Genomic DNA, 22,216 nt, shown 5'->3' with positions numbered 1-22,216 from the left:
GAGTTTGGTTTGATGAGAATATTTACGTACACAACAACACAAGTGACACTCGTTCAGAGTTTTACGTGATATTATATTTTTTTTGTTAACAGCCATTGTACTTGTTTGTGTATGTTAAAATGCCTATCCGTGCAGCTGGACTTATAATTTTTCGTCGTCTTTCTAATGATATACAATACTTGATGATGCAAACGTCTTACGGAGAACATCACTGGACTCCTCCCAAAGGTAACCTCCTGAACCTGAGACAAGGGTAACCCCCCTAGAGCAGTCTCGATTGCAGTCACATTTAAGTGTATGTGCATTGACTACATCATGCTCTTATTTGTAATTATTGACATTATTTGCATATGGAACACAGGACATGTCGATCCTGGAGAAAATGACATGCAAACAGCTCTACGAGAAACAGAAGAGGAGGCAGGATTACGTGAAAGTGATTTTAAGTTAATGGACTACAAGAAGGAGTTGAACGTAAGTAAAATGTTAGTTTGAATTGAAGTTAATTCAACTAGATTACATGAGAATTAATGTTTCATTGTTCTATCAGTACCCAGTGAAAGGCAAACCAAAAGTTGTTATTTATTGGCTCGCAGAGCTAATTGACGTGAACACTGAAATAAAACTGTCTAGAGAACACCAAGCCTTTGAATGGGCTGGGCTTGAACGAGCTTTGGAGTTAGCAAAATATCCAGATTTGAAAGATGTGTTAATAGAGTGCAATACATACTTAGCGAACCTGAGAAAGAATCCATGAAGAAAGTGTGCCTTGCTGAAAATCATGACTTGTATCAAAGGGACCATATTTTAATTGAAGTTTAATAAAGCATTATGACAAAAAATGTTAATTTATTGAAATATTATAGGTACATACTGGCCAAAATGTGAACAGGGAGTGTGACTATTCTCTGTCACCTGCCCTGCTACGGTTTATAAGATAATGTCGAGTAGGAAAAAATATTATACCCCATCCAATCTTGAGTAGACGTTGGAATAAAGTGCTGATAACTCAAATACTCTATCCACCTCATGAGCTGAAGAAAGCACCTTATCTAAGAGACAGTTAAGGAATTTAAAAAAAACATATATCGCAAATTTTTAACAATTCCATATACCTTTATGCCTACAATGTTGCAACGCCGCAAGTGGAATTTTATACTTAGGATAAACCGTATTATGAGTGTCTATCAACAAAATTATTCATCACCGCTGGATTCCTTGGAAAATTTACCAGGAACAAGTGTTTTTGCTTTTTGAAAATTTCCCCAGGTACAATTTTACAATAGAGATTTGCATTGTTGCCAAATTGTGGGTGAAAAGGTCTATAGACATTGACTTTAAAAACCATATTTTAAGGATACATAATGAAAATGCCCATATTTCTCGAGTGCCAAAAAAGTCGCTGATGAATCCTTGAACATGTGCACATTCACCTTGTTCAAGTGGGCTTGTTTGGAGTTTACTTTTCTTAAAAATTACCCCTAAAATAGATTCCATTGCCTGAAAACAGTTGTCACATTACTTTTTTCATAAGAAGCACCAGTTGAACCAGAATATTTTATGTACATCATGAATACATACAGCACCAGATTCTGTTGCTTGCTGAAAATTCTTAGCAGCGACAAGCTCTTCCAGCTGCTCTGTTTCTTGTACTTCTTGTAAATTTTTCTCAGAGAAGTGATTATACCTACACAAAATTTCCCCAGTGCAGTCATCAACTGTAAACACAAATCAAAGGTTAGACTTCGAACACTAATTGTAGCACCTCCATGCACCATAACTTAAGTTGTGTTTTACCTCTGTACAAATAAAAATCATTCATCTTTCTCACTTCAGTCACAACTCCTAATATGTCCACTTTCCTAATTAGTTTGTCATAAAAGTGATAATAATTTGTATCATTTTCATTCCTCTTCAATTTATGGATGTCACGAATAAATATTTTAACGGGGTTTTCATACGTATTTTGTTCTTCCAAATCCATGTTTATAATTTGAATACGTGAATAAGATAACAAAATGTGCTATCACCACTCCAAATCTAGATTGTCTTCTAAACACGTTTAATTGAAGTCCTCCTAGCCGCCAAAGTCAGCTTTGCCTTGTTTTTTTTCTGTAAGTTCACAGCTTACAATTTTACCCACAAGGAGCGCTGTAGTTCTTGTTTGCATCATGAGAAAGTATTTCGTGTGAGCACCCGTGGACTCAAATCTCGTTTATTTTTTCCTTATTTGTGAAGATTTGCATTTTCTTATCACATTCAAATGTCTAGGCCCCTCATTCCAAAAGTCGCTGACAGTAACTATTGATCACCTGACTCATCTGATTTCTGAAGCCACTCGTATGATAAAAGCTGATGGGATAGGAAAAATTTACTTTCCTCTTGAGTATACAATTTTACAACCAAGTCATCGAGAAGACGTAGACAATTCTCGAAAGGTTTATGTCTGAACATTTGTTTTGTTTTTCTATACCTTATTCCTCATTTTTGATCGATTAGTTGCCTTTCTGAAGAACTCTCTAGAAACATCCGACGCAAATACAAGAAGAGTTCTTGCGCTGAAATTTCTCATAACAACAAAAACAGCTGTCAGTTGAATGACGCAGTAGCATTTGCAGAAGAAAGGACAGACCAGTGTCATCTATGAAATTCACACAATCCTCCTACAAAATCGTAAGTTCAACTTCAGTGGTCTCATCTTTGACTAGTTTTGACCTTGTTTCTAGAGTCAGATCATCTATGTTCTGTACTACGCCCATTCTCTTTGACAGGAAGTTTGAAATAGTTCAAGGCTAGATCGGACCCTCTATTATTATTTTTTTTTCATGGCTAGACTAAACATAACATACACAGCTGATTGTGTCACTACTATAAAACTATCATTTTTGCAATACAACTCCCAGTGAGTTCCTACCAATCATATTGACAGCATTGAGGATATCACCTGATGTTGAAAGTTTGCTTCTTTTGTTGTGACAAAGATGCTTATGCTTGTGTGATGGGATACATTTGAAAGTGACTTCATATGTAGTGTACTTTTGTATATTTACAGTTTTTTCGCGAATCAGAGCTATATTTTCTTGATTTTCTCTTGTTTGTGAAAAATTATCAGTAAGTTATGGGTTCTAGAAGCCAGCCCATTTAATTCAATCTGTCAACAAATAGTTTTCTTTGTTTGATATGACAGTGGTGTAATAGGTTGCTTATCTCCAGGGAACTGTTTTTACTTCTTGTGGTCTTTCTATATCATCTTGGTTTCCCCTGCTGCCAAATTAAAAACTTTACTTTCCAAACTTTTTGAATCTCCTTCCAAAAACTACATACATAATAATTTCCTTGAACGGATGTAATTGCATATTTCCCTACAAGGCCTTTTAATAACATTTTTTTAAATTGTTGTAAAGACTTGAACTTTTTTGGTGTATAGTATTTCATTAAGTTTTTCTATTTTGTCCCTTTTGTCTTAATGGCATATTTATTATTATTTTTGTAGGAAGATGTCAGCTGACTCCCCAAGACGATCAGGCGGTCGCATGGCACGCCATGGTGGGGGGTCTGTCTGTGGGAGTGGAGGAGGTCAAATAGTTGCTCCTCAAACAGTAACGGATCCTTCCATCATTGACAGTGTCACTGGATTTATTAATGATGTTGTTCCACAGGTAAAGTATGTGGTCCTGTGATCACATGACACTAACCGACAATATTTCAATGCTTGGCATGTTATTATGTTTGCTGCAGTTCTTTTAACGAAACAAAAGTAATTACTACAATGTATATGTATTCCAGGCTTACACCAGTACACTGCCTGGGGATTGTAAAGAAACAATAACATGGGCCCGTTTTGAGACAGCTGACATCAATGACCCAGCCTTCTTCCCAGACAGTACTTCTGACACAGTGCTGCCTCTTATTCTTATTTTAGGTTACAATACTGGAGTGCAGGTAAGTTGGAAATGAAGACTTGTCAAGAAGTATTATCTTATCACATAGATCTGATTCTGCAAGTGTCGGTTTCAGGTATGGGCAATCCCTGCTAATGGGGAAGCAACTGAGGTTCTATCTTGGAGTCAAGGCAGTGTGCGCACCCTTCGCATTTTGCCTAGCCCAACATCAAATGTAGCAAGTAGTTCTGATTCATATGTTATGAAAAGACCATTAGTAGCCATATGTGATAGCGCTGGCCCAGGGCCCCCTTTCTGCTCTGTTAGTTTTATCTCTTTGAAAACTGGTGATCAGGTATGTGCTTTGCCAGTTACTCCCTTACACATACCTTTCTGTGTACTTGTAATTGTGCTTATCAAAGATATTCTTCATTTTCAGGTTAAAAGTATCAAATTTAAAAATCCTGTGTGTGATGTGCATGCAAACCGACGATCTGTCATAGTCACATTTCCAGAGCGTATCGCTGTGTTTGATGCATGTACTCTCGAAGATCGTCTTAGCATTACCTCTTGCTATCTTAGTCCCGGTCCTAATTCAAATCCAGTTGCAATCGGCTCGCGCTGGCTCGCCTTTGCTGAAAAGAAACTGGTTGCTTGGAAAAGGAGCTCTGGGGGTGTTGGAGGTAAGATTTATTAATCAATGTTCTATTGAAAACCAAAATTTTCAGAGAATAATGTTTAATGTCTCATTTTTAGGTGGAGGAGCTCAGTCATACACTGCTACAGTGTTGCATGCAGCCCAAACATTGGGGAGGGGGTTACGTGGACTGAGTGAATCAGTAGCCAGCAGTTTAACTGGTCCACGAAGTCACTCTGCAGCTCAAGTGGGTATTCTGGGAAGCTCTCCCCCAACAATGAATGGAACGGACCATAGCTCACCAGGTGTTGTAACCGTTTTGGACTTAGAGGTGAGAAAATTTACTTTCAGTGCTATTCATTATGTGGGCACCATCTTTTGTTGTTTTTTTTTTCAGATGTTCCTAAATTTTTCTTTTTTTTAAATAGGCTTCTTCCAATCGCTTCAATAGTGCTGATGATGTTCATTCTGGAAACTCAATAAGTGCTGAAGGAGTCATTGCTCACTTCATAGCTCACAATGAAGCTATTGTGGCCTTAGAATTCGATCCCAGTGGCACATTGCTGTTGACAGCAGACAAGCGTGGGCATGATTTTCATGTTTTCCGACTTCAGCCTCATCCTGGAGGCTCATCTCTGTCTGCTGTCCATCACTTATATGTTCTGCATAGGGGCGACACAACAGCAAAGGTATCGCAACAGCTTAAAGACAGGATGCGCTTAAATTATCTACTGTGGTCCATTAGCACTTAAATTAAAATTTTGGTATTCTTGCAGGTTCAAAATGTTGCCTTTTCCTGTGATTCCCGTTGGGTGGCTGTGAGCACAATGCGTGGTACAACTCATGTCTTTCCTTTAACTCCCTATGGAGGGCCAGTGGGCTTCCGAACTCATGGCTCCCCTCTTGTTGTGAATCGATTGAGCCGCTTCCATCGAAGTGCAGGTCTTAGTGCTGATGGCAGAAGTAGCCCAGTACCAAGTCCAGAAACTCCACCTTGTCTTCCTGCAGGTGTGCATTTTTGATCAAGTTGTATTTTTGTTTTCTGGTTTGCTAAATATCTTATTATTTGACAGTGTAATGAAGATGGGCTCATTTTAATTTATTTTTGTACATTTCAGGACCACATGCGAATCCTCGTCTGCCCCCATATCCTCATCCCTTTGTGCAATCTCCCTTAGCTCAACTCCGCCAATCCCCTCACCCTCCTTTAGCACCTGGTGGAACTCTTGATTTATCTCTCAAGGTCTGTGCCACGTTTGCTTTACCCCGAGCATGGCTGTTGGATTCCCAAACAGCGCATCCACGGGATGGTCCCAGAGACTCTACTCGAGTGCAAAGACGTCCTGTTGAGTCCCTCTTTGTCATGGCACATCATGGAAATCTTGTTCAGTATGACCTAGACCCTAAAGCAGTTACATGTAAGTTTATATTGATTGCTATCATTAATTATTCTCACTAGTGCTTGTTGTAGACTGTTGAATAATACCATGTCTGAACTTTTTACTTTGCTTTAGCTGATCCAAGGGAGAAAATCTGTGATGACACAAAAATTGAGTTGGATGTGGAGGCTAAGGCCCAATGGCCTCTTCAAAGGTCATCTCATTCCTCAGAAGTTCTTCCTCCTCTACCATCTTCTAACATTCTTTTGTGTGGCCCTGAACTGCGCATGCCTTCCTGTGAGTCAGAAAGTAATGGTCAAGTAGAAGAACGTTGGCTTTCTCAAGTAAGTTGAAGGACAAAATCATTTTCACTTTCAAAATCTCCCTGTGAAAATGTAATATGTACAACTTCTTTTCATTTTTATCATTAATCTAGGTGGAGATTGTTACACATGCTGGCCCACACAGGCGCCTGTGGATGGGACCACAGATCACTTTCAAAACACTTCTTCCAACTACTACATTTGGGTAATTGATTTCTTTAAGCCCAGTCACTTCAGCTAAAAACTTAATTTTATTTTTTGGCCCAGACTTAAGATAAATATGTTGCAGGCCGAATGTATCAATGCAGGATGTTGAAGCTGTTGAAGTTGGAACTATTCCTGTATCCCGGCCAGCGCGTTCAAACCCTGTGAATATGCCCTCAGGAGGTAGACCTGTTGTTCCTGTCTTGATAGAATCTGGATCTGGCAGTAAGTTTGCTTCCTAATTATATGCTTACCAAATCTTGTTCTCTGTAATTTTAAATTATTAAATGCACTTGCAAGTTATTTTTAAGGCTTTTATCTTCCATATGGTTGTCTTCATGTTATTGTCCCTTTTCCCTTGTTCATATAGGTAGTCTAGAGCAGTCACCACATCTGCTGGAAGTATATGGTGCTGATTCTGGTGAATCTGAACATTGGGGAAGCCATGGAGATTCAAGGTTGCGGGAAGATTTAGCCGATGCCATGCTTGAGAGTCCAGGCGCACCTTCACGAGAAAAAGGTAAGTCACTTTTGGGCTTCTGTGTGAAAAGAATGAATTAAACTCTATTTTAGAAATTAATAATGTGTGCAACTAGACATACATGTCCAGGAAAGCATTGCTTATTTCATATCTCATCTCATAAGAAGTAGTCATTATAGTTACCACATACTTTCAACACTGGTTTCATATCATTTTAGATACTGGTATAATATTGTACATAAAAATGAATTTGTATCTATGGTTACCCTCACATCTTTTCTGTTGCCTTCAATGAGATTTTTTTCTTCTTAAAGTTGAGGGATTGTATATGAAGCATGACTGCTCCAAAAATAATGTGACTTTTATAGCATTACAAAATATCAAAGTAAAAGCTTGAGTACATACTGTCAGAAACATTGTAAATACCAAATGGTAATGGAATTGTTTCTTGAGACTTTACCTTTTTACTCTGGCATTTCCCTGTGTCACAAAAATATGTTAAAAATGCCCTATGGGGTATCCAATTTAAAGGGAACTTTCAGAAATGTAGCCATTTCTGTTCTTTGTACACCAACACAAACTGTGATACTTGGTATAATGTTAAGTTACTCTTACATCCCACCATGCAAATGTTTTCCTGGAAAGATTGTATTAGTTACTGCTCGTAAGAAGTGCCACCCCAGGTGTTGTGCTGCATCCCTTAGTGCTCCCCTAGTCTTACTTTAAAAAAACAATTATGATTATTATGACCTTTTATTGGACTTTCCAAGACATAGTTTTTTTGTGTTAGTCCCAAAATTAGTACGATCATGAGGAAGAGCACTGAGAGGTTGTCGTGGTAGACACGGTAGAAACTTGAAACTCACTTAAATATTAGTCCAACGTGTGGCTTATAAGTTCAGTTTTCACTAGTTTTTCTTTTAGAAATCTATCCTCATTGTTTTGCTTCCTCTCTCTCCCTCTTTTCCTATCAAGCAAGTTCATGATCCACTCAATGGTAATAATTTCCGTTTGCAATTTTATATCTGATAGAAGATACTTTTGGTTTTGTTGAATTTAAATTTATTGTCCTCTCTACAACCAAGTGGCAGTGACCGATAGAAAAGAAATTACAGTTTGTTAAACTGTTTTAATACTGTACCATCTATTTTATACATATTTATGGAAATGGACCGCTATCATTCTATTTATTGATTAATTATAGTACTAACAAGCTTTCATCCTTAATTTTAGAAAATGCTACTTAAGCTATCTCATATTTGCGCATTCTTATTTCTCACATACCTACTTAGTGTCCTGTCTAAGGTTGATGAATGGTGATGGATTGAGGAATTAAATTAGATAATGACTTCCACTTAGATCAAGGTTTGTGTTGTACTTTCCTTGTTGACCAGATTTTTTTCTCATGCATGCTAGTCGATGCCATGGTGTTTATTTACGGTGATGGTTTTCAATATGGTGACATGTTAATAATTCAATTTCCTTGAGAGAAGAAAAGAGTGAAAAATAAGCTGGAGTAAGTGGCTCAAAGTCAAAGATAACCAGAAATACTCTGTAGCTTGTGGGCATACTAGTTTCCTCCAAGCAGCAGAGATAGATGCATGTTTATTGAATCAATTAAAGTTATTGCAAATTTGGTGTACAGCCCAAACAGTCTGCATGGTGGTTCTTCTGTATGAAAGTCATTTCTTGCCATTATCTTCCAAAATTTGTATTATTGCTCTTCTTTCTATCTCTTTCTCACTCTATCTTTCTCTCTATCTCACTTTTCCTATCAAAAATATAATTTTACTCTTTTGGAAACATTTTTGCCAAACACCATCTCAAGAATTGTTTTGGACGTTTGTAATGCACAGTTTTGGTGTTTTGGCTTTGAAATCACATCAAGAGAGACTGATAATTCGCACTAATTTCTTTGCTTGAGCTTAATCTGCACCAAGATGTGTATTGTGTTTATAATTTTCAAATGTTAATGTGAATTTACTGTGCCCAATGGTGCAAGACCTTACCCTTGCTAGACTGTTTATTTGAATGTATGGACAGCAATGCCCAGTGTTTCTTGAGCCGCAGAGATAAAATAGGGTTCTTAAGCAACCCATGTACTCTGGCTTATTTTCTTTTCTTTTTTTCTTTCGTAGGGAAAAGAAGATACTGTGGTCTTGTAGGAGGAGGAGGAGAAGGTGGAGGTGGAGATGGGGTGGGGGAGGGAAGGGGCACTTGCCCGGTCCGACGTGTGGTGAACCCCGGTGGGGCTGAGATCACGATGAGGTCGAGGTCGGGCTCGGGCTGCGAGGAGTCAGACGTGGACCTCGCGGTTCCCATCCCAATCCCCCTCTCAGACCAAGTCTCAGACCAGCCCCAGCTGGCTGCACACCACTGGGAGGCCATTGCGATCCCTGCCTCTGCGCCACTGATCCCCGTCCCCCACGACCCCGCCCCAGACTCAGCACCTCATCGGCTGCTCGTCACCACAATTGCTGCAGCACCAATGCAGAGGCAGTCTACGCAGCTGGCCCAGCACGTCTCTGAGTGCTCCACTCCTCCGTTTGCAGAGAAGACCAGCACGGCCTGCAGTCCAAAAGCATCAGATGAGTTTGTTAAGAAAGGTGCCCCTGGTGGTATTGCTAGAAAGGATAAAATTGTATCTGAAAAGGAGCGTTGTGGTAGGAGAGGTAGCGATGATGCTAGTGTAGGTAAGAAAAAGGCTACACCTGAGAGAGAAACACCATGTAGTAAGGAAGCCAGTAAAGTTAAGGCTGAGGGGGCAATGAAATATGAGAATGGAAAAGGTTCTGAGGTGAATGATCCATCAATATCTCGTAAAAAGAGTAAAAAGAATGCTGCTGCAGTGAAAGAACTAGATTCATGTCCAAATTATGCAAATATTCAAGATTTGAATTGTATTCAGGTTGATGATGTAATGTCGGTAGATACTAATACTACCAAAAAGGAAACAGATATTGTAAACAGCTCTGGAGCTTTGCAAGGGATTTCAGGTAAAAAAGGGAGAAAAAGTTGTAGCACTCAGGAAATTATAGTAGATGATAGTGTTGCTCCTGCAACAAAAACATCTAGAAAATCTGTTTCTCCTCAGAAAGAAGAAGTAAGTGAAAAAAATCTAAAGAGGTCTTGCATTACTCCTGAAAAAGAGGTACTTAATGATAGAAATGCAAAGAGGTCCTCCATTACTCCGGAGAAAGAAGAACTGGATGAATCCTCCTCTGTCCTCACTAAAAAGAACAAGAAAAGGACAACAATGTTATCAAAAGATGTTGTGAAACAGTGTGAAAATGTTCCAAATGCTGAAAATTTTGAAGCCAAATTAGAACCAGATAATTCTATTTCAACAAATGTTGAGACTGAAATTGTGTTTGCTCAAGAGGCAGATACTGATTTTAGCCTAAAGGATACTGTTACAAATTGTGAGTTGGAGAAAGGATTTGCTTGCTTGCAATCAGATTCAACTTCTCCATTGGATGAACAATTATCTGAAGTAAAATCAGATATTGAATTTGTCATCTCAAACAAAGATGATAAAGAGGAAATTTCCATCGCTAAAGCAATCCCACAAACTCAAAAACTTTCAAAAAGTGCCAGAAGAGCGTTACGAGCTCAGCAGATTTTGGAAGCAGAGCTTGCATCTAAAAATGATTTAGAAAGTTGCGGCGATGTTAAGGTTGTTAGTAATTTGGATATTGAGGTATCCATCAATTCAGTTTGTATGAAAGATGACATTGTGTCTGAAGAACCAGTAGTTCTCCCGGACACAAAGGATATTAGTGTCCCAAAGACTAAGAGGGGCAATAAACTCAAAGAATCTGACAATATTGCTAGTGATAAGTGTGAGTCAGTGGAATCTGTTCCTGCTGTTCAAAAACATTTAGAGGAGGCTGCTTTAGATATCCATTGTGAGAAAGCTACTGATCAAAATAAGAGGGATGCCCAGTTGTCTGTTGAAGGTTCCTACACAAAGGAAAGTTTAGATGGCATGTCCATTGATGTCTCCGCAAAGAATGGAAAGAAGGGGTTAAAATCTACTAAATCCAAGAGTACTGAAAATGAAAGTAAAATACAAACATCTGAGCCAATCCCACCTGAATGTATTGATACCAACGTGTGGAAATTAAAAAGTAGTTCTGAGCTACAAAAAAATGCAGAAAATTTCCCTGCTCTTTCAACTAAAAACTCAAAGAAAGCTTGGGGGAATACTAGTAATGAGGTTGATAAGTCAGATGAAGTGGATCAAGCATTGTCATGTCTCTCAGAAAAATCTGAAAAAAGTGTGAAGGATTTGGAAAAGAGGAATTCTTTTCCAACTATAGACATGAACCCAGTCAAGCCTAAAAGAGGGTGGGAAATGCCAAATAGTAGTGTTCCCTCCTCTGAAATGGATGTTGATAAACTCTCGTTTGAAGATCTTGAGGCAATTGTTGATGCCGCATGCAAAGAGGAAGAATCAAAGATAGATCAGACATGTTTGAAGGAAAATAAGAAAGGGAAAAAAAGTGATCTCAGTACTGTAACTCCTCCAAAGACCAAAGGAAAAGAGAATGTTGAGGAAGAAATTGTGAAAGATTCAGGACATTGTGTAGATAAAATTGAAGTCATAGATGTACCTAAGCCTCAAGAAGAGTTAATCAAACAAGATGAACCTGTGAAATCCCCTGAGAAACCTCTTTCCACTCCTAACAGGAGTTCAAAAGCTCACAGAAAAAAACGCAGGTAGAGGGAATGACGAATGACGTTTTTGTTCTAGACCTACTAAGTAGCTTATCTTTCATTTCATGCATAGCAAGATGAACTTTATACACAAAAACAAATAAAAAATGATGATGTTTGGAAGTATAGGTATGTGTTGAGCTTCCAGCAATTACCATTTTAAAATTTTTTAGATTGGTGTAACAAACAAAAAACTACAGATATAATGGTAGTGTGTGATGTTTGTGCTAAAAGTCTGCCACTCTATAGTAGAATGGATGGAGTATTCTCTGTTCTGCTGCAGTAGTTTGGTTGCTTGTGTTCTTTTACTTGCCCCCTAAGTAATGTTGAAGCATTACTCTTCTTCGTTAGCTAAGCATAGTGTTAGCTGATTGGTGTACCAGATTTTTTACAATTTCACTCTCTGCATAGAAGGTCTACATGTCGATTTTCAATGTAGTTTGGTACTGGAGACTGCTTACACTACCTAGCGCTTACTGTTAGCTTAGACCTTTTATTAATTTTATGTTCTCTTGGATCCTGGTTCCTTTGTAAAATTAAATTTACTTGGATTTTTCATGGACCTCATATCAAGTTTATTTGTTTCAAGATGAATTGAGGTTTAATAAATCCTAAAAGTAGAAAATAGATTTCAACAAGGTTTTTTTTTTTTATCACAGCAGATTTTGAATTTTATTATGTAAGAGCAGATTTCGATCTCGTATACAACATGTTGAGTTGTTGGATATTCATATACTTATGAGATTTTTTTGTATTGTATACAGGGTTGTAGGCATAAGCAAGATGTAAGGTATATGTGGAAAAAGCTTATGTATCAAGTGTGAAAAAATATCTGGATTTAGTGTTTCAGTTTTCTTAAACCCAGGCCTCATTGGTCAGTATCAAGACTGGTTTGGCAAATTTTTTGCCAATCGTGATATGGGTTTGATAACTTTCAATACAAAAGTCTACAGTTGTTCTTCATACTGTACTCTTTTCCAAAGTTTTCATTTATTGGCACTTAGGAATTTTTAAAGATACACACTGTGTTGAGCTTGATTGACGTTTAAAATTAACTCCTATGGGCTAGTACTCATTGCAAGTAAGCCATTATATGTATTTGAAATTATTTTTCTTAATATTGTACGGAAATCATGGTTGTGTGGGCGATGGATTTTAAGAGTTTGGTGGAAATCAAATGATATCAAAGCAGTTAGCTCTGCTTGAGCTGAAGAAGTCTGTTTTTGCATGATGTTGTTGGTAATGAGTTAATGAAAGCAATAGAACTTTTAACCAGCCTCAATACTTTGTTTTAAGGAGAGGAAACTTCTCACTTTATTGTTGACTTTAACCATGTTGGTTATTCGGAATTAGAGACCATTATGACTTACATTTTACTGCAAAAATTACTTTAAATACCGAGGATATGTGTCTGTCCAGATAGCAATGAAATACTCTTAGTTTTCTTGTTTTCTTATTTTCAATTTTTATAATTTCAGTATTTTATATTTCAATTGAACATTCATTTTAAAGACATCTTCAGTACGTCATATGATAAGTTTTACGGCTTTGGCCATTACATCAATTCTTATTTTATCTATTCATTAGGAGTATCTGAAGTTGTCTTTTCCTTGTACCTTGAGTGCCTGTTGTTTTAACAGTATTCTATCTATGTGAGTGTTCTTATAGCTATTTAAATGCTTTCTATGAAAGCAGCTTGCAAATCAGATCCTCACAACTTTTTTTGTGGTTTTACGTACAAGTAGAGAAATCACATTTTTATTTCCAATTCGTTTTTATTTTTATCTGGTTGTAAGTGCAGTGACCTTAATGTTTTGTTTGCCAAGGTGCTTGCAACTTTCTTGGGAAATTACTGGTAGATGATAATCTGAAAAATGTGTCACCTTAGAAGTTTTAACAATTCACAAATTTGAATATAAAGTATATTTTTTATTAGCAATTAAGTTATAAAAATCAAATACTCTCTGGAATCATTTTTTTTTTAGGAGCACTTTGTAGAATTTTTGTGTCTAACATGCAGCATGCTCTTTTTAACTATATGACCATATGTGTGACACATTGTCTTTTTTTATGGTAGGAAAAAGAAAAGCCTTACTTTGAGGATGGGGTTGTGTATTCAGTGTTGTGTCAAACATTAGTAACCCTAGCCTTTTAATTCTTAAACAGTAATTTTCAAAATTTGAGCTTTTTGCGTTTTGTAATTCTTTTCAGTCATAGATGATTTGAATTTAAGTACCTACTATAAGCAGTCTTCAAGTAGGAAGATTTTTCTTTCAGACTGTGTTCAGCCAAAGAAATGTAAAAACTAAGACAAAAAAATATTAAAATCTCAAAAGCCACTAAACATGCATGCTTTCATGTTTTTTTTTCTCTAAAGGTATTCTGGTAGACTTGGGTGTCATTAATTGTACTTGGTGCACTAACTTACTGTAATACCATAATACTTTTGTGCAACATGCCAGTTTATTTATTGCAGTTGGTTTTATTGGTATAAGTTTAACATTATTAGCAGAAAATAGACAAGTAAGAAAAGTTACCCAAACAGGAAAAAAAATGTATGCCATACTTTAAGATTACAGCTAGCTTGCTAATTTTGCTTTTATTTTCTTTGTCAATTGCGGTGTTTGTGTTTTTACCAGTTACTGGCAACTACATATCATGAAACAATCTAATAGCCTGCTACATATGGCTTGAGATGATTTTAATGTTTTTTGAAAGTTAAGCCAAGTAAAGGCCGAGGAATACTGAAATGTTGGCCTCACGAACAGAATTTGTATAGCTCATGAATTTGTCATGATTTTCTTTTAAAGTTTGTTGTGTTTATCCTCTGACTGTGTTGAAAAAATTATGTACCGTATTCTCTTTGTATAAGGTGATGTGTATTTTACTCCTCTGTAAGTACCACCATTGTCATGCTTTTCATAATCTAGATCAGAAAAATGGATACATAAAGATGTACAAAGGACACCTAAAATGAATGGAGAAAACTTTTGGTATGACAGTGTGCTAAATGACGGTGCATTGCTTGTATGTCAGTCACGGGTTATTGTCTATGTTTGTATTTTGTGTTGTGAGTGCTGATCCCGTATCACTTATCAACTTTGAATGGTACATGTGCGAAAATAGCTACTCACTTAAACTTTTAGTCAAAATAATATCTCACCTATATCCTGTCACTTTTCTTCTTTTGAACCTATAAAGATACATAATTAATTTTAGTATGGTGGAAATTCCTGGCCTAATATTTTGGTTTTATTACACCTTTGAAATTGAGTTATTGTAAGGTGCATTAGATTCAGTGGAAACATCAATGTAATGGTAATCTAATCTTTTAGGCAAAACGTCTTAAACATTACTGATTTCTTTACTGTGTTTTTGGCTGAAAAAACTTTGTAAAAGTCCTGCTTGGGTTTACCCAACCTCCTATCACCAGGCAGATAACACTGAAATTTCGTCTAAATAAAGACATGCCTGGTGTTGAGCATTTTTGGAGATGTAAACCCAATATTGTGTTGTACACTTATATGCAAATACATTTATTTTTTATATGGAAGTGGTAATCTTATTTTTGCTTAATGCCCTGTCCTCTTTGTTAAATTACTTAAATATACCATCCTCTAAAGGAAACTTCACTTTGTAGTAGACTAATACTTTCCTATTATTTCTGAACTTGAATACAAGCAAGCAGGGGATAACATGAGATACAAATTCCTTTTATTAAGTAATTTTTTAAAATATGTGTTTTATATGATTTATTTTTCTTTCTTTTCTTCTAGGAGGGTGCCAATCACTTGCAAGCTGTTCAGATCTGAGTTCCAGCAGCCTCAGCTCAGCAAGCCGCTGCTCTCCACCACAGTCCCCATCACCACCATTTTCTTCTGATAATGTCCTTGTGTTTCCGAGCGACTCAGCTTAATAGTATAAGAAAAATGAACCATTCTTTCAAATCTTTTCTATAGAAGGATCAAGAAAGGAATCATTTGTAGCAAGTTTATTTTATGACTGGAGTGAGAAATTATCTATTTTACATGAAGATGTTTGCAGTAAAGTGTTTAGGCAGAACTAAAAGCCAAACTGCCTTTAATAGTGATTTGTTCTATGGTACCTGGGTTGACTTTGACAACCATTTCAAAATTTTATGTCGTCAGTTGTAGGTATTTTTTTATATGCTGTGCCCATGTGCACCAAGTAGCCCCTAGGAACCCTGCTTCAATATTGCCTTTTCCTTCTTAGCTACCAAGGTTCTCTAGACATTACTTAATTGTGTTTTTTTAATGTTGATGTCGAATTTTGACAGATAATAATTTTGGATGATTTATTAATATTTCCCTTATAATGTTGTGGGTTTCCTCTTGTTGTCTCGTGTTTTTTATACATGGTGTTGTTTGATATTTTATGTGATGTGAATAATGCAAAGAAACTGGGTATGTATCTCTCTTCCTTCAAAAAGAATGTGAATCGTTAACCAAGTTGCATAGTTTGTATTATTATTATTTTTGTTATTTATGTCCCATTCTTGACATTACATAATGCTAGAAAACATGATATTTAAGGTTTGTTTAGTGAAATTAGTATTAAAGATTCACTTTTGCAAAGTAATTTCTTCATCTGTTTGATGGAGTGTTTTGGTATTACCAGTTGATGTTTATCATTATTCCGTTGAAGATTTTCACAGGGTGAATCAAAGAGCCACAACTTATGAATACTGAAGGAAGAATCTAGTTACATTATGTTTCTTGAATTAAGGAGAGGTCTGAGGTTTTTACCATGTGTCTCTGCAGTTAACTGGTCTGCTGTGCACTTTCAGAGGTGCTTATGTCACCAATTTCCTGAATGTTGACTGGTACCTCTTGGAAGTTTATGAGTTTGTTATTATTAATATTTTATCGTGATATGGGTTATGAAGTCTCTCAAACCCTCCAGTCTTAGTTATATCCTATGGATTAGCGAGGGAGTAGTTTGTAATGCTTTTGTTACTTATTTGGAAATGTATTTACCATGCATTTCATTTTGACAATCTGTTTATTTTCAGTCATTTTATTTGTCAATCTAGCAATATCAATTTTAGTTTGAGTTTTGAATTGAAGGTATTGTCTTTGTGTCAGTTAACGGATGCTACCAAGATTCAGTACTTTGTTCTGTAAGTTTTCATACGTAGGTTGCCAAAATCATATTTTTGTCTGAATTAGCTGACTTTGATCATCAAAGTGATTACCTGAACACTCATCTCAATTTTCTTCCCTCAGAACGGACACTGTTTCCTGCATTTTGTTCCATACATGCCTCTATTTTTGATTTCCTTTGTGTAGAACATTTATGTACGTACCTGGCAGATAGATGAATTTGTATACACATTTTCCACTTGTCGATTTAAGACTATTGAAATTAGAGCTTGTATGAGGGTTCTACCCAGCTTTTACACTGTATTTTTATCCTAACTGTACCATTCCTCTTTTCTTTACTTTCTCAAATTTTTATATGCACCTATACATTGAAAACTCAGTTAAAATATGATTCTGTTCATTTCAATTTTAAAGCGCTTGCAGATTTTGAAAATTTGTAATTTTGTTTTGAATGGCACATTTTTTTTTAAAAAAAAAAGACTTTTTTCATGATAATTCATGACCTTCTCAAGATATTTGCCAGTGGCGGGTTTAAATTTTACTGTAGAAACTGTCTTAAATTGTGCAATATAAGGCATATTTACCAAATTTTGTGAAACAAACATTGTTAATTTATCGAGTTACCTTTTCTTACCTCACCCTGCTCTATCCCTAATTTCTGATTCATGGCATTTCTGTGACATTAAATATCTAAATATAGTTTGATTTGAAGGTAGCAGCTGACCATAATTGGCACTAGAAAGTTGCAATTACTTTGTACATTGGTTCCTCCTGTATGAGAACACCTTTCATAGTGGTTCACTATACCCATAGTAGGGAAACAAATAAAAGAATATATTATTCTAGTACCTACTACCCTTGTCGAAAAGAAAAAAAAGAGTACTATTTTCAGTCATTATAGGTAGGTTATCTTTTCTTTCTTTTTTATCCATACAGCACTAGCAGCACCCAGGAGGTGTGATTCTACGGACTTGCCATATTTCCACTTTTTATTTCCTCTAGACAGTGTTCTCACTTGTCCATGTGTGATGCAATAAATACTACTACTATTTTTTATTATTATTATTATTCCTGTGGTACCATGTGACATAACTATTTACACAAATCTTGTTTTCGGGTCAGACATGTGCATACTGTACTGAGAAGCATCATTTCAGTAAGACATGACAAAAATTTTGCAAGTCACCGTTTAGAAACAAAAAGTAACATATTGTATCTCCTTCCTTACTAAAGCAAATTCTCACATATCCTAAATTATCTTTTTTATCCATTGGGTGTGATATTCCACTGAATAAATCAATATCCATACTTTGCACTGCCCTCACGGTTCTTTCCAGTAGTTACTCTGCTTGCCTCAAGAGAAAAAAAGTCATGCAAATTTGAAGAACTGGGTGAGCTGTCACTGATAAAACAAACGCACTAGAAGGGACAAAATACAAACCAAGCACTAATTGTTTTAGCTTTGCATTTGTCTTTTATTGCATTTTTCTTGATATTTTTCTCTCAAAATATTGAAGTTAGTTGCAAACTCAGTACAAACAATATTGCAAGTGAAAAATCAACATTTCTTTAATCTTTACAAGACCATCATTCTCTCTAAGAATGAAATGAGGGAAAAAAATCATAAGGAATGTACACTGAAGTTTTAGTTGTTATGATGGGGTACAAAGTTGTTACTTACAAAATTGTGGCAACGAGTGTGTCGGAATGTGTCCAGCCTTTTCGACACAAATTGTGTCAAGGAGTGGAGCAGAGTAGCGTGAGCGGCCAATCACAGCTAGGTCAGGCTGCTCCACTTTACTCCTTGACACAACTTGTGTTGAGAAGTGTCAACACACTGGAGAATTCGGACACACTCAATGAAACACAGAGAAGGAAAAATGAGAGGACTGGAAACAATTTGAAATAAAACGTGAAATTGCAATTTAGATGTGATGTATCTGCAACATATACCAGAAAAAAACAAGCAAAACACTATCCTTACATAATTCCTTATAAATAAAAGATATCCTTTTTCCTAGAATAAGATCACAATGAGTTTCTTGAATCAGGAGTGATATGAAATGAGCTCAAATACAAATGGGTTTACTTGATAAAAATACAAGGACTGACTAGAAAACTGATGACCTAAACATAAAGTATATAACTTTAAAATGACTACTTACACAGCAGAGTTACAATTTGGTTCACAGAGCTCAAGTTATAATTTGAAATTTCTATTTAAAAATACAAGTAGAATTCATGAACATACATTAGTGAAGAGATCCCTTGTCTTCTGGGTAGAGAAAATATATGTTTACAGGCCCATGTTGTGTGTGTACTTCTTCTTCATGTCTTATTAGCTGGGTTGCAGCTAAACCATACAATAAACATGGAATGCCTGAAAAGATCAACAAATAATTTAAGTATTTGGGGCAAGTTCAGAGTCCATAGAGTCTATATAATTCTATTTTTTCCAGAACTTTGCGTTTCCTGACTGACCAAAATGCAGTAATAATAGAAAATCCATTGAACCATAACTAAGAACTGAGACTCTCATGAACATGGCCAAGGTAAAGGGATCACAAAGACAGAGTTAAAATACTTACACAAGTTCGTAATTTTGATCAATCGCATTAGAAAATTTTCCAATGCAAGATCCTGATGATGACGCTTTGAGCAATGATACTTAATGAATGGGTAACAGCCAGTGCGAAGAATATGGTAGTTTGAGTTTCCTGCGGGCCAGTTGAAATGTGAGAGGCCCCATTGATCATCCTTCACACTGCTATATCGGACAAAGTAAGAAGTCCATGGAGGCTCCTTACACTGCAGCAGGTAACAGGTAAGGACTTCGGATGCCAAAGGCTTCTTACTCTTTGAATGCAATCTTTGTATGACACTAGACATAATCTTCAACTCTAACATGTTTCTAGATGTCATGAACAGAGACCTGGAAACAGAAGAAAGCAAGGTCAAATTTTGCTAATGGCATGCTGTATGAAGAACACTTTAAACTCATGTGTTAGACACTGATTGTATTAACTGCAACAACCAAGGATTTTATAGTCGGTCCGGCATTACTTTAGACTTTGTGTCACAGAGTTGCACCATTGCCGCTGGACCCCTAGACCAAAGTAACGCTGAAATGACTATAAGAGTAACAGTGAGGTACATAGCAGTCGTAAACATGTTCACATGTCTACAGTAGAGGTGGTACAGTAATTGAGGACAAAATAAAAAAGCAGAATATACAGCGGTCCAAGCTACATACCACATGTTGTTAAATGTAAAAGACTTTGACAAGCCTCAAGTGCCTCAAGTTGTTGCAAATTGTGGTTCACAATCATTGCTTCACTCATTCGAATACAAAAAGTATCAGTACTACTGCCACACACAAGAAAATACAAGACAGCCAGCAGGCGTTATTCTGGTTACAAGCTCTCAGTGAAACAAATGGTATCATAAGTTGTTAGAACAGGGATTGGTTTCTTTTTCGTGTTTCACTTGGGTACAACCAAACTGGGAAGGACATTTGTGTACAGCAGAGTGTACGTGAAGTGACTGTTCACTCTCAACAGTAACATTAGCAGGAGAACAACTTTAAAGGCGGGCTGCTGTGCAAGGTGGAGTGATAATAACATTATAACGGATACAACTGCGAATCCCTGCAAAAGATACCAAATAGACAGGCGGTCAAAGTAAATAAATGCGTAAACCACCAGTGCTTATCGGAATTGCGCCTTGCAGACGAAACGTAAACACCTCAGATTGCTTCCTTTCTTCTGCTTCACCTCCTCCCACCTGTTGGCGGAAGTCGGCCCCCTCCGGTTGCAGGTTATGTTACCCTATTTTTTTTGCCAACCTTCTCCCATTTTGCGTATTACATGTGAGATTCCGGGAAAATTAAAATCTAAAACTTTGGCCGTATGATGAAATTTTTAAAACCCAAGAGTTTTTGACTAATTATTCCAAAATAAAGACGAGCGGGGCATTCTTTACCTGCTTGTGACAGGTGATTGTCGCAGGTGGGAGGGGGTCGTGAGCTAGTGTCAGAAAAAAGGAAAATAAACAACTACGTCATGTCCGGTGTGTGAATGTACTGTGAACTTACTCGATGCATTTATTGAGCCAATTTAAATGAAAGTGACTGCTAGTAGTGGGTTTGAGACGAGTTCTTGAATAATTTTGAAGTGAAGAATGTTAGAAGCACCAGTAAAGGTAAGGTTTTGAGAGTATAAGATGCATACGGCCGTTCACTTGGTTTGTCGTAGGCCTAGGTAGGCACCAGAGTGCAGAGAGCCCTTGGTATTGTTACGTATTTTAAAGGTTATGTTTATTCTTCGACCCACATTTTGTACGATTTTAAAACTATTTCTCACTTGACGGAACTTGGTGCTCACTCCCACTGGAGCTTCAGTAGAAAGTTTATGGTATCTTCTAAACTGGTTTGAAAGTTAGTGTACTTATTTTACATCCAACTTCCAAAATTCTAGTATCTGTTTATGTTCCCTCAAATTTCACCTGTTGAACTGAAAGGAGTTCTCAGTCTCTACCTTGTGCAACTGTTTGGGATGTATTTATCAGTGTATTACATGAACTACTCACTCATCCCATTTCTCTGATTCTCAATATGTCTAATATCAATTTTACTCGTAGACCTAGTCTCTATCTTTTTTTTGGCTTACAATTGCTATGCAACTAAATCTATCGCTTACTTGTTTGTTAACTTGGTTTTCAAAAATTTATTTTGTACCTACCATTTTAGTTAATCCTTGAAAACAGGCATGCATAAGTTAACAATATTGTTTTATTTTTATTTTTTTCGTATTTAGACGCAGTCTAGTGAATTGCTTGGGATTGTTTCCAATGGCACATTGCTGCACTGAGGACACATTATCTACGTAGATCAGCTAAGATATCATTCAAAATGGACAAGCATGATGTTCGTTTTGCACCTTTTTCATCAGGTAAGTCAGTAACACCACCTTCTGTCTGTAGTCCTTGCACTATATGCTGTAGATGTAGCATGTGGCTGTTCCATTCTCAATACAAAACTGATCTCATCATGACCCCAATTGGGGTAAAATCTGCTTATGGATACAAATTTAAATGAGGTCTCACTAAACATTAATGTTCAGTTTTGTCAGAAAGGTCAAGTCAAGCTAAAACTAGTTTTCACTTTGTAAACTGTTAACCAGTCAAGGTGCAGGGAACTCCAAACCTAGTATGAAAGTTAATGTGCATTAAATGCGGCAATGCACATTAAATGTATCTAAAATGAGTTACCGTATTTGTGCATTTCAGTGCGCATTACCTGACCTTTGCTGGCATATGAAGTTTGTGTGTTGGTTTTATTTTCCATTGTTTCTTAGAGAGAAATCAGTACGGTGGTAACATTTGTTGGGACAATGATGCGCAGCGTGAGTAGAGGCTGGGACAGCTCCAGGAGGATTTACTCCTTGTATTCTTTGGTGGAAGAATTGTGCT

General features: G+C 36.7%; 5 protein-coding genes across 11 annotated transcripts in view; 3 read left to right on the top strand and 2 right to left on the bottom strand.

Moving 5' to 3' along the window:
* Positions 1 to 77: 77 nt before the first annotated feature.
* LOC113209989 (bis(5'-nucleosyl)-tetraphosphatase [asymmetrical]) lies at positions 78 to 857 on the top strand. Its single transcript, XM_026427776.2, has 3 exons — positions 78 to 228; positions 362 to 474; positions 551 to 857. Exons 1-3 carry the CDS (start codon positions 120 to 122, stop codon positions 755 to 757), a joined length of 429 nt encoding a protein of 142 aa, XP_026283561.1. The 5' UTR covers positions 78 to 119; the 3' UTR covers positions 758 to 857.
* Positions 830 to 2,936, bottom strand: LOC113209986 (CST complex subunit STN1-like). 2 transcript variants are annotated; one of them, XM_052271856.1, is made up of 4 exons: positions 2,915 to 2,936; positions 1,582 to 1,718; positions 1,362 to 1,500; positions 830 to 1,052 (listed from the first exon to the last, which is right to left on the bottom strand). In XM_052271856.1, exons 1-4 carry the CDS (start codon positions 2,919 to 2,921, stop codon positions 961 to 963), a joined length of 375 nt encoding a protein of 124 aa, XP_052127816.1. In that variant the 5' UTR covers positions 2,922 to 2,936; the 3' UTR covers positions 830 to 960. The 2 variants fall into 2 exon arrangements, with proteins under 2 accessions (XP_052127816.1, XP_026283557.1); XM_026427772.2 differs by lacking the exon at positions 2,915 to 2,936 and adding an exon at positions 1,798 to 2,147.
* LOC113209984 (uncharacterized) lies at positions 2,520 to 15,177 on the top strand. 3 transcript variants are annotated; one of them, XM_026427769.2, is made up of 14 exons: positions 2,520 to 2,673; positions 3,494 to 3,659; positions 3,787 to 3,942; positions 4,018 to 4,236; positions 4,321 to 4,564; positions 4,638 to 4,849; positions 4,947 to 5,207; positions 5,295 to 5,526; positions 5,637 to 5,936; positions 6,033 to 6,241; positions 6,334 to 6,425; positions 6,510 to 6,649; positions 6,795 to 6,944; positions 9,044 to 15,177. In XM_026427769.2, the coding sequence occupies exons 2-14, from the start codon at positions 3,498 to 3,500 to the stop codon at positions 11,629 to 11,631; spliced, it is 4,965 nt and encodes a 1,654-aa protein (XP_026283554.1). In that variant the 5' UTR covers positions 2,520 to 2,673; positions 3,494 to 3,497; the 3' UTR covers positions 11,632 to 15,177. The 3 variants fall into 3 exon arrangements, with proteins under 3 accessions (XP_026283554.1, XP_026283553.1, XP_052127807.1); XM_026427768.2 differs by lacking the exon at positions 2,520 to 2,673 and adding an exon at positions 2,717 to 2,902; XM_052271847.1 differs by lacking the exon at positions 2,520 to 2,673 and adding an exon at positions 2,965 to 3,111.
* Positions 15,178 to 17,794: 2,617 nt separating this feature from the next.
* Positions 17,795 to 20,797, bottom strand: LOC113209987 (uncharacterized protein C15orf61). Of its 3 annotated transcripts, XM_026427774.2 has the most exons (4): positions 20,492 to 20,632; positions 20,001 to 20,394; positions 19,336 to 19,679; positions 17,795 to 19,127 (listed from the first exon to the last, which is right to left on the bottom strand). In XM_026427774.2, the coding sequence occupies exons 2-4, from the start codon at positions 20,003 to 20,005 to the stop codon at positions 19,000 to 19,002; spliced, it is 477 nt and encodes a 158-aa protein (XP_026283559.2). In that variant the 5' UTR covers positions 20,006 to 20,394; positions 20,492 to 20,632; the 3' UTR covers positions 17,795 to 18,999. The 3 variants fall into 3 exon arrangements, with proteins under 3 accessions (XP_026283559.2, XP_026283560.2, XP_026283558.2); XM_026427775.2 differs by lacking the exons at positions 20,001 to 20,394; positions 20,492 to 20,632 and adding an exon at positions 20,729 to 20,797; XM_026427773.2 differs by lacking the exon at positions 20,492 to 20,632 and having other exon boundaries at positions 20,001 to 20,485.
* The window catches only part of LOC113209990 (uncharacterized), a 23,100-nt gene continuing 21,605 nt past the window's right edge, over positions 20,722 to 22,216 (top strand). The window contains exons 1-2 of one of the 2 annotated variants that reach the window (XM_052271853.1): positions 20,722 to 20,947; positions 21,562 to 21,696. In XM_052271853.1, coding sequence (XP_052127813.1) covers positions 21,657 to 21,696 — 40 coding nt within the window. In that variant the 5' untranslated portion in view covers positions 20,722 to 20,947; positions 21,562 to 21,656. The remainder of the gene's footprint in view (positions 20,948 to 21,561; positions 21,697 to 22,216) is intronic. The other variant, XM_052271855.1, reaches the window with a different exon arrangement.

This window comes from Frankliniella occidentalis, unplaced genomic scaffold, assembly GCF_000697945.3.
Source record: "Frankliniella occidentalis isolate FOCC.00 unplaced genomic scaffold, Focc_3.1 Scaffold176, whole genome shotgun sequence".
Taxonomy (NCBI): domain Eukaryota; kingdom Metazoa; phylum Arthropoda; class Insecta; order Thysanoptera; family Thripidae; genus Frankliniella; species Frankliniella occidentalis.
This window is presented reverse-complemented; position numbering and strand designations above follow the sequence as displayed.